This window comes from Oratosquilla oratoria, chromosome 22 (assembly GCF_046742065.1).
Source record: "Oratosquilla oratoria isolate Oo_2021 chromosome 22, ASM4674206v1, whole genome shotgun sequence".
NCBI classification, from domain to species: domain Eukaryota; kingdom Metazoa; phylum Arthropoda; class Malacostraca; order Stomatopoda; family Squillidae; genus Oratosquilla; species Oratosquilla oratoria.
In genome coordinates, this window is record NC_134798.1 from 32,939,070 (window position 1) to 32,951,569 (window position 12,500).

At 38.8% G+C, this 12,500-nt stretch overlaps 1 protein-coding gene across 10 annotated transcripts in view; it reads right to left on the reverse strand.

Moving 5' to 3' along the window:
• The window catches only part of LOC143037466 (uncharacterized), a 244,500-nt gene that overhangs the window by 37,546 nt on the left and 194,454 nt on the right, over positions 1–12,500 (reverse strand). For all 10 annotated transcript variants that reach the window (XM_076205725.1, XM_076205724.1, XM_076205718.1 and 7 more), the window contains one exon: positions 3,421–3,484. In XM_076205725.1, coding sequence (XP_076061840.1) covers positions 3,421–3,484 — 64 coding nt within the window. The remainder of the gene's footprint in view (positions 1–3,420; positions 3,485–12,500) is intronic.

Below are 12,500 nucleotides of genomic sequence, written 5' to 3' on the forward strand. Positions count from 1 at the left end.
GTTACTGTAAATGAGAAAGAGATACAAGTTTTCAGGCCATCAAAAATAGATATGACTGCTAAGAACCTAACAGATCTACTTCCCCTAAAAAGGAGTGAAGGTTTGAGCCACCATTCACAATGAATCTGTCCAATGCGGATCTACAAAATATTGACGACAAGCCACTCTCTAGTGGCGTTCCATCCCACTCTCAAGGTGTGTGCGAATGGTGACGGAAGCTTCTGATGAAGTTTATGGAAAAGAAGCAAGAGATGGCTACATTCGGACGGTATTGAAATTCCGTGACTTTATGCCATAGTTAAGTCAAAGCATGAATTTAATGTATCATTTGACAAATAGTATGTATCAGTTAGATAAAAAAAAAGTTTAACTTCTCACTTGCTTGTCATTATCCTTCAGTTTAAACTCAATTCTAATGTATTTAAACGCACTTATAACAACGACACAATTGGTAAATCATTGGTTTCACAATGCGCTGGACCTCCGTTAGATCCCGGTGGTGACAGTCGGGAAAATTAATTTGATTGACATGCGCCGTTACTGGTAATTCACTTCAGGTATTTACAACGATGAAAATCCATAATGTTTTAATCTAGCTTTGCCGAACTCGGGATGTTTATGAAATTAAGTGAGGACGGCAGTTAGACGTCTACTTAGAATCTTCGGAGTTTGTTCAACTTCAAGTTAGAGATCTTTTATAGCTACAACGGCACAATCGGTAAGGTGTTGGTTTGACAGTGCGCTAGGCCTCGGTTCGATCCCGGGGGTGACAGTCGAGAAAAATAATTTATTGACATGAGCTGGTTCTGGCGATTCACTTCAGGTATTTACAACGATGAAAACCCAGTATGATAGGGGTTACTAGGCTAGATAAAGTGAGAAATGAGGAGGTGAGGAGGAGAACAGGGGTGGAAAGGGAGCTGGGAGATAGGGTTGATGAAAGAGTATTGGGATGGTTTGGACACATGGAAATAATGAATGAAGAAAGATTAGTAAAAGAAGTGTGGACGGCAGAGGTGGAAGGAGTGAATATGAGGGGGCGTCCTAGGATGAGATGGATGGATGGGGTGAAAGGGGTATTACATAAGAGAGGAATGTCTGTGGAGGAGGGACGGGAAAGGACAGAAGATAGGTGTTAATGGAGAGGGGTTGTGTATGGATGATGCTATGATGCATGAGGGGGAGTGGGTGGAGGATGGGGGTAAGGAAGTATGTATGAGAAAAAATTGACGCAGCCTGAAGGGATTTCTCCCCGTCTTCTCCTTTTCTGCATGAGGGGACGGAGAGGGGGGGTCACCGAATTTATGAAGCGCCCTTGCTGTGAATGGGCTGTGTCTTGCGACACTGCTTCTGACCCAGGGCAGTGGACAGGATGCAGGGATGACCCGTCATCCAGGAAGTGACAAGATAAGAGGGAGGGAGGAGGGTGGAGGGGAGTCGAATATATAGGAAATGAAATGAGTGGGAGTGGTTTTTATGCCTTTTTCTTTTTGGCTACCCCCCGTGTAAGAGGGAAAAGCCTTTGGTATATGTGTATATATATATATATATATGTGTGTGTGTGTGTGTGTGTGTGTGTGTGTGTGTGTGTGTGTGTGTGTGTGTGTGTGTGTGTGTGTGTGTGTGTGTGTGTGTGTGTGTGTGTGTGTGTGTGTGTGTGTGTGTGTGTGTGTGTGTGTGTGTGTGTGTGTGTATTATAAATACACAGACGTGACAAAATTGAATAGACACTAAGAAAAATGTATTTCTGCACTTATTTAATGCTTAATGTTATTCACATTTACCTAATACGTTATATGTACCTAGATTTATGTTTCAGATTACATACAAGATTTTTCAAGCATTTCACGACCCCAAAGGAGCATTAGGTCTATCTAAATTTCAGCGAGGTCGTATTGTGGGTCAACATGAAGGTGGACTTAGTCAACGCAAAATATCTGAAAATCTGTCAATATCCCTTTCTACTGTTAATAGAGTGATCGTACAATTCACCAGAGAGAGCAAGAAGGGCTCAAAACCTCATTCAGGTTTACCAGGGCCCTCAGAAAGAACCTTGCGTCTTGTCAAAAGAAATGTCAAAGAGGATCCACGTTGCAAGGCCTCTGACATGCAGCACAAGCTGATGTCAGTCCCAGAACAGCTGTCAGGTATCTCCATAAGTTGGGTTACTATGGCAGAGCTGCAGAAGGAAACCACTCCATCGTCCAGCTAATATCAAACGCAGAAAAGATTGGGCTGTTGAGATGGTGGAGAGACCTGTGGCCTTTTGGAGCACTGTCATTTTCTCTGATGAGTCACGATTCGCATTATTTTCTGACAGTGGAAGAGAGTGGATCTAGAGACTCTGTAGTCAAGTGTTTGACCTCAAAAGACTGCAGCCAACAGTGAAACATGGGAGCATTTCAATAATGGTGTGGGGTGCAATTTGGAGTGATGGTCGATCAGAGCTTGTGGAGTGTCAAGGAAACATAAATTCAGTCAAATATGTTTCTATATGTTTCTCTAGTGGTAGATTGAGTAAAAATGTCTTCCTATTTATGGGAGATAGAGCTCCTTATAACACTTCTCAAGCAACACAAAATTGTTTGAGCCAAAATGGGACCAGGGAACTTCCATGGCCAAGTCAATACCCTGATATGAACCCTATTGAACAACCCTGAGGCATATTAGACCAACAACTTCGCAAAAAGAACAGGAAGCCATCTTGAAAGCCCGAACTATTTGGATTACTACGGGAAACATGGCGAGAAATCCCTTAAGATGATATTTGTGAACTAATCACTTGCATGCCTTGAACAGTTCTTGCATTTAAAAAAGCAAAAGGGATGTCAACCAAGTATTAGTTATTCATATTGTGACCATTGATAATCATTTTAATTGTATCAATAGCTTGTTTAATAAATTAAACGATTTCTCTTGGTGTCTATTCAACTCTGTCATGTCTGTGTTCTGTGTATATACATGTATATACATATATATATATATATATATATATACATATATGCATACATATGTATGAATATATATATATATATACATATACATTTACATGTATATATACATACATATATACGTTCACTATAAACCCACTGTTGGAGAAATAATAACGGAAATAAAGGGAAACTGTATATTTCGACTACTGACTGTAGTCCTCTTTTATAAATGTGTTATAACATACCATTTTCCAATACATATATACATACACATATATTTATATATATATGCATATATATACATATATATATATAAGTTACATATATATATATATATATATATGTATATATATATATGTGTATATATATATACACATATATATACTCGTATATATGTATGTATCTTTGTACATTCCCCCAAAGGAGATGTGTCAGTGTTCTGCGAATTTTCTTGTAGATTATCTCGATATACTCAGAATCAACTCACCTGGTGCTGAACATGGAGGAGGGACGATTTCGACTCAAACTTCTTTCCCGATACCGAACTCCACCTGCAAGCAATGGAAAGGAAGAGAAATTGTAAACACCAGGTCTAGAAAACAGACTAGGAATAGCAGAATTATTTAGGAAAATAGAATGGGAGTTATAAATAGTGTATTGACTTTGACAAATGTAATACAATTGTCTGGCAAAAAACGTGGAATAAAAATATAGAGGAAATTGAATAATTGAAATGTTGAAAATAAAAACTTTTGAATATTGAATATGTTTATCTTTTTTTTCGATTTTAGCTGTCTGTATATTATCATATCTTCTTTACGGATGATATAATGGAATTTTTTAACATATTCTTACACATATAAATGAACACGTACGTCCGAACTTGTATGGCTAAAAGTTCAAGTGCAGGGGAGAGCCACAGCCAAAAGGCTACTGGGCAGAGCATTCGAACAAGTTGATTTGTCACACCCCTCGTGGTCGCTCCTCGTTTTGGCCCACTTTTTTATATCATGATTACAAGAGGTAGGTCTATATGGAATACTCATGATAGGTAGTGACCAGAAACATAATAGATAACTTATATTACGGCATGTGACGGCTCCAGTAGAAAGATGGTTGCTCCACGGGGAGTGATTTCACGAGTTGTTAGTAGTTATCTATAATATGTTAGGTATGGAAACCATATATGCCGTATAGTGAAGGTGAAGTTACGGTCTTATCACATGCTCTTACATAGGTTTAAAAAGGTCAACTCTCATTTATCTTGAATACAATGTAAGAGTACACAATTAACTAAAAACGCATGGCCTTGTCGATAAATCCTGCATTACAACCATTATCATTACCAACACGAAAGGTGTAAAATAGATATTTAAAGAAGTTTGCAATCCCTATCGAAACGATTAGTAAACGTTAAAGGCTCCAGATAAGTATGACAGTCGTTTTGAGTCCCCATTGATGTATTTTACTGCTACGAACCAATTGACAAGGACAAAACGATAGGGGGATTTGTTCAGATATCATTTTCGTGATTCACAAGCACCAAAGTATGTACTGATTCATTGCTTGTGCTCGTATTTTCATATATATATATATATATATATATATATATATATATACATGTTGAATTAAATTTTACCGCAGCTTGGGCTTGAATCAACTTCTTGTTGATAGACTCAAGTTTTCTAATCAGAGATCTCGGCTCATCAGGGAGGCGGAATAAAAAAAAAAATAAAAAATAAAAATATATACAAAATGGAATGACCCCACCCTACATGGACACACATTCACCACCACAATCAACTCCAAAAGAAGATTTGACAAAATATCACCAAGTCAGCCCCGGACATAAGACACACACTACAAGAAACACCAGAATCACAAGGGACAGATTCCCACTGAGTCCACCCTTGCACAAAATCCCCCATATTCACTGTGACCTCTCCAAATTACCACTTCAGTTTTTTTTTTAACCTCTCCCAATTACCACTTTAGTTGTAAATAAACTGTAACAGCTTTGTACCAAATATATTTTGTACTTGAAAATGCTCAAAGATGAGCGAAACGTCGTACGGTAGTATTCTATTTCGCCTCCCTGATGAGCCGAGATCTCTGATTAGCCCACGCGAAGACTGCAAGCTTCGTTCTTCTTCCTATATAGGAATGACGACAACTTCTCTTTCCCGACGCCTCACTTGCCATTTACAGAACGGAGCTCCGAAGAAACACTTTTCTGACACCCACTCTACTCTTTTGTCCAGGGAGATCTTGGTCGACAACACGAGGATCCTAGATTCTGCCAATGACAGCCACCGGTCGGAGATTCTAGAGGCCCTTTATATTAAGGAAAAAACCCTCTATGAATATACAAAATGGAATGACCCCACTGGCTCTGGCCACCCTACATGGACACACATTCACCACCACAATCAACTCCAAAAGAAGATTTGACAGAATATCACCAAGTCAGCCCCGGATAACATTATCAATCCAGCGGATAACATTATCAATATCTACTATGAATTCTTCCTCTCTACTGCATAGAGAGGTTAAGAGGTCCATGCCCCAAGTCATATGGAGAAACATTAAGCTCATTGAAACCAACGCCAAATTCAACTTGATAATTCATTACAGGACAAGAAGACTTTGAACCTACTCCTGAGGAATAACACCAGGCAGACCGTTGATGATCTTCGAAAAACCCATGTTGTATATATGTACATTTGGGGACTGTGCAATCCAACCTACTACATATATCGCCATGACAACCATAAAAATTTCAATTCGTCTGTCGTATCACTTAATCTTATGAGGAAAGACTTAGTACAGAATATGGAAATTCAAGCTATGAATAAGTGCCCAAGACGATTTCTAATTCTTGAAGCTTTACACATTAAGTTGCAGAAAGTTGTATCTCAACCAACATAATAGTTCTAAAGTTTAAAAGTAGTATTTGGCAGTTGTGGTAGTATTGCTACATTTTGAATCTTATCTACATCTGGCTTTGTCCATATACATACACCCCGACCACGATCCTCCTCTTACAACCCTACACACTCCACACACCATGTAAAAGTATTGAAAAGCTTTCGCTGATATTCTCTAGAAGTATTAGTCTAAGAGGGGGAGGGTGTCACGCCCTTACGTAAATAAAATTGTATGGTTAGATTTTGTCACACCTTGCGTGAATGAAATTTATGTTTAGACAGTTTATAGTAATGTATGTAACGATGGGATGTATGTAATGTATGTATATAATGATTTCTGATGTATTTAATTAATAACAATTTTGGACAAGGTATGTATGTGACTTCCTATTGCTGCGCACTACTCAAAGCGTTCCTCTGACGAGGTTAGCAACACAAGATATATTCAACTCATGCGGAAAGAGCAATCGAGTCCGGTGATTGGTTGCTGCTTAAACTATCAAACGTATTGGTGTGCAGGAAACGCAGTAGTACCTTGACTATATAAGGCAGACCGGACAAAAGAGAAGGCAGAGACAACAGAGAGACAAGAACAATAGAGAGGTAAGAAAAATAGAGACAAGAAAAGAAGAACCAGGAGAGGAAACTGAGAGAGAAGACGAGAAGATAAGCGGTTGATCTGGAAAATACGTGGAAATTTTCTACATTCGTTCATTACGACAACTCAACGAGTCCTTTGGACCTCTACGATTGTACTATGCAATCTTCAAGTACTGAACCCGTCAGTTAACAATATCCATTCGAAACCTTTGCCTTTCCGAATTATCTCGAATAGCTTCCAAACTACTACCAGACTAAAGCTAAATACGGCTCTACACCCTCTCTTTCTTTCTCCACTACGAAACACGAACAAATCTCCTACCAGAAGTTATTGTACATCAGTCTTTCCTCAAACAACTCTTTTGTTCCAGATGATTAAAGATCGGACCAGACGACTTTCCGTTAGTGAGACTTCCAACAGAATCAAGACATTCGTCTCCCCCATAATCCAGACTTTAGTTTGCCCACCTGTTCTTTGTTGATGCATACAAGCGCACTGCTAGGTACTCTACCTGGTAACTGTTTAAGTACCCATTTATAATTAATGTAAAATATGTATATCCAACTTGTGGTGCTTGATGTGCATTGCTATATTTTTCTTATTCTACGTTCATATATGCTGCTTGTATTTATTTTACTGTTGTAAATAATAAAGTTTAATCACCCTACCTGTGATTCTCTATCACCCTCATGTGAACTGCACAAGGACACTCGCTTTTTTTTTTTTTCTTCTTTCTTTCTGTGTCGTGATTAGCTGACCCCATAGGCTGGTCGTGACACTTACCTATCTCCTCACTTACTAGTAGAGTCACCCCTTCTCTCCCTCGTCCTCTCCTCACCCCTACCTTTCAACTTAGTGTCATTTGATGCCAACACATCCATCTTCCTTCTCACAAACATGCTCCCTATCTCTCCCCTTTTACTCTCATCTGTACCACACCCACGCACATTAAAAGACCCAAACCTTAAAAACCCCATACATGTTCAGACAGCCTGTCCGATTCAGGCCAGTTTGAGCGTGTATGGGCACATGAGGCGGCCTTATGAACCTGTAGCTGACAGGTTGGTTCCGTCTGGCCAACGTCTGGTTCAGGCCTATTTGACCGTGTATGGGTACATTACGCAGTCTTCATGCTACATTTCCCAGTACAACACTCGGCAATGTAGTGTATCATGCCTTTCGCACTGAGCACTAGCTGCACCACTGAAGAAGAATAGCAATTTTGGAGCGAATTCATTGAAATATACAGGAAATAAAGCATAAACAAATGCATGCAAAGAAAATAGTTAGTACGCAAAAGCAAAGAAAAAAGTTATTACAGCAAGCAGAAGAAAAGCGGAATAGTAAAAAATATTAATTTTTGTTGTGTGGAAGAAAGCTGTGGATAGTGAAAAGAGAGATGTAGAACGAGTTGGTAATTTTAGTGTGACGTTGATGAGTAGGGTTAGCAAATGCATATATATATATATATATATATATATATATATATATATATATGTATATATATTTATATATATATACATATATACATATATACATATATACATATATATATGTATATATATATATATATGTATATATATATGTATATATATGTATATATATATACATATATACATATATACATATATATATGTACTATTTAGAAATATATATATGTATATATATATATATATATATATATATATATATATATATATATATATATATACATCATTTCAGTCAAATTAATTCACTTTAATTCCATGCCATCACAGTCAAGACGGAAGAGGAGCTCTATGGAAGCATATACAGAGACATGACAGAATTGAATAGACACTAAGAAAAATGTATTTCTGCACGTATTTAATGGTTAATGTTATTCACATTTACCTAATATGTTATATGTACCTAGATTTATGTTTCAGATTACATACAAGATTTCTCAAGCATGCCACGAACCAAAGGAGCAGATGACCTATCTGAATTTCAAATAGGTCATATTGTGGGTCAACATGAAGGTGGACTTAGTCAACGCAAAATATCTGAAAATCTGTCAATACCCCTTTCTACTGTTAATAGAGTGATCGTACAATCCAACAGAGAGGGCAAGAAGGGCACAAAACCTCATTCAGGTTGTCCCGGGCCCTCAGAAAGAACCTTGCGTCTTGTAAAAAGAAATGTCGGAGAGGATCCACGTTGCAAGGCCTCTGACATAGCAGCACAAGCTGATGTCAGTCCCAGAACAGCTGTCAGGTATCTCCATAAGTTGGGTTACTATGGCAGAGCTGCAAGAAGGAAACCACTCCTTCGTCCAGCTAATATCAAACGCAGAAAGGATTGGGCTGTTGAGATGGTGGAGAGACCTGTGGCCTTTTGGAGCACTGTCATTTTCCCTAATGAGTCACGATTCGCATTATTTTCTGACAGTGGTAGAGTGTTGGTCTGGAGACTCTGTAGTTAAGAGTTTGACCTCAAAAGACTGCAGCCAACAGTGAAACATGGGAGCATTTCAATAATGGTGTGGGGTTCAATTTGGAGTGATGGTCGATCAGAGCTTGTGGAGTGTCAAGGAAACATCAATTCAGGCATATATGTTTCTATATTAAAGGAAGGACTCATTCCAATATTCTCCAGTGGTAGAATGAGTAAAAATGTCTTCCTATTTATGAAAGATGAGCTCCTTATCACACTGCTCAAGCGACATAAAATTGGTTGAGCCAAAATGGGATCAGAAAACTTCCATGACCAAGTCAGTCCCCGGATACGAGCCCTATTGAACACCTCTGGGGTATATTAGACCGACAACTTTGCAAAAAGAACAGGAAGCCAGCTTCAAAACCCGAACTCTTAGGATTACTACGGGAAGCATAGCAAGAAATCCCTTAAGATGATATTCGTGAACTTAGAAGGGTCCTTACATTGAAAAAACCAAAGGGGATGTCAACCAAGTATTAATTATTCACAATGTGACCTTTTATAAGCACTTTAATTGTATCAATTGCTTGTTTGATAGATTAAACTATTTCTCTTGGTATCTATTCAATTCTGTCATGTCTGTGCATACAGAAACCAATACGTTGTCAAGCTAAGGACTCGAACCCACCTCAGACGTAACAAGTGACTAGTGATAAGAGAGATATAAGTTGAACACAACTTCCTCATATTTCTATGCTCGAGTTACATACACATACACGAAGTTTTGTCTTCAACCCACATCCTCCATGATAGTGCAATTGGTAATGTATACGCGTGGGAAACTATTCTACATACACTGAATGGTCCCCACTGAATAGATTTTCATCTTTCCAACCACATTAATTCACTTTAATCCCATGCTATCACAGTCAAGACCGACGAGGAGCTCGATGGAAACATATATACGGAAACTGATACGTGGTCAAGCTAAGGACTCGAACCCACTTCAAACGTAACAAGTGGCCAGTAACTTAGCCCATTGCGCTATCAAGAGAGATATAAGTTGAGCACAACTTTTTGATATTTGTATGCTCGAGTTACATACATATACGCGAAGTTTTGCCTTCAACCTACCTCCGCCATGATAGTGCAATTAGTAGCATGTACACGTGGGAAACTATTTTACATACACTGAATGGTGCCCAGTGAATAGATTTTCATCTTTTCAACCACATTAATTCATTTTGATTCCATGACATCACGAGCTCGATGGAAGCACATATACGGAAACTGATACGTAGTCAAGCTAAGGACTCGAAAGCTACCTCAGACGTAACAAGTGACCAACTTATATCTCTGTTGATAGTGCATTGGGCTAAGTCACTGGTCACTTGTTACATCTGAGCTGGTTTCGAGTCCTTAGCTTAACCACGTATCAGTTTCCGTATATATGCTTTCATCGAATTCTTCGTTAGTCTCGACATTGATGGCATGTAATTAATGTTGTCGAAAAGATGAAAATGTGTTCACCGGGGACATGCAGTGTATGTAATATATATATATATATATATATATATATATATATATATATATATATATATATATATATATATATATATATATATTCGTGAAGCGTGGCAGGAGATTCTCTTTCAAGCATATTCTGTTGAAAACGACAGCAAATTCATTAGAAATTAATTTCTTTCGTAAGTTTTCTACCCTTCGGAAAGTAGATTTCTGAGGAAAAGAGAAGGGAAGAAGCAAATTTCCAATTGACATTGGGAACTTATATTAACACAGAAGTCTATGTTATACACAAAATAAATTAAAATAAACAAACCATATTGGAATAAATCCAAGACGTTTCGCAGATCGTTCTGCATCTTGAGTTGGAATGAAGGGAAGATGTCAATGGTGAGTAAAAGAATGAACAAAGACAAAACTGGGAGAGATCGCTAATGACTCTCCTCTGCTTGGCTGGCGCTATTAGGTTGATTCCTCAGCCTAGCCGATCGTCCATGGTATGACATTTTGTCCTCTGCGGGGTGCTCGTTTTGAACCTCTGTGGGTTGTCTGTGTGTGAGTGTTCTCCGATACAGCGGCTCTATTTTTGTGAACAAATGTCTCCTACGTGTAGGTTACATGCTGGGAAGGAGGGAGAAATCATTCGTTTGTACATTAATAATGGACTGTAAATCTTTTATAATTACAGCCTCCAAGATGGTCAGACGTTGGAGGTCCTTTCTCCACTCATACATAGTCCGGGGTTTTGTCCAAACTGATTCCCACCAAGACCTTGAAACCTTGAGGAGGAAGCTCATGGAGGTGTCGGGGATTGATTTCACTTTCCAGCATAGTGAAAATGGTTCACTCCCCTTCCTGGACGTCCTCCTCAAACAGACTAATTGCTCCTTTTCTTCCAGCGTGTATGTTAAGGACACTAACCCCGGACTATGTATGAGCGGAGAAAGTGAGTGCCCCAAAAAGCACAGAAACTCCACTATCAGCACCCTTTTTAGAAGAGCTCTTAGTCATTGTTCTTCTTAGTTAGATACCTAGAGGGAGATAGACAGAGTCCACCAACTTCTAATCAATAATGGATACTCCAACAATGAAATCCAATCTACACTCAGAAGAGTTATTGACACCTGGTACCAAGAACCTCATCACACTGCCACAGAACACGAAGGAACTACACACCGCATATTCTATTAGTCCCACATGTCCAATAAATATAAAGATGATGAGAAAATAATAAAAAAACATTATAAAAAGAAATGTAACCACCACGAAAGAACGTGACAAATTATCACTCAGCATTTATTACAGGAATAAGAAAACATCTCTAGTTCTGAGAAACCACACCGCCCCAAAACCCCATGGAATACGTCAATCCCACGTAGTGTACAAATTCACTTGCCCAGAGGAGGACTGTACGCCCCTATCTACCTACGTGGGAAGGACAACTACCGCCCTGTCCAGAAGAATTGCCCTTCACCTACAACAAGGAGGACCTAAACAACACCTTTAGACCCACCACAGACGCCATCTCGACAGGGAAACCATGGTACATAATACAGAAATCGTCGCAGAGGAGAAGGATCTCCAACGTCTGACTATTTTGGAGGCTGTAATTATAAAAGTTTTACAGCCCATGATTAATGTACAAACGAATGATTTCTCCCTCCTTCCCAGCATGAAACCTACACGTAGGATACATTTGTTCACAAAAATAGAGCACCGGATCGGAGAACGCCCACACACAGACAACCCACAGAGGTTCAAAACGAGCACCCCGCAGAGGACAAAATGTCATACCTTAGACGATCGGCTAGGCTGAGGAATCAACCTAATAGCGCCAGCCAAGCAGAGGAGAGTTATTAGCGATCTCTCCCAGTTTTGTCTTTGTTCATTCTTATACCCACCATTGACATCTTCCCTTCATTCCAACTTAAGATGCAGAATGATCTGCGAAACGTCTTGCATTTATTCCAATATGTTTTGTTTATTTTCATTTCTTTTGTGTATAACATAGACTTCTGTGTTAATATAAGTTCCCAATGTCAATTGGAAATTTGCTTCTTCCCCTCTCTTTTCCTCAGAAATCTACTTTCCGAAAGCTAGAAAGCTTACGAAAGAAAT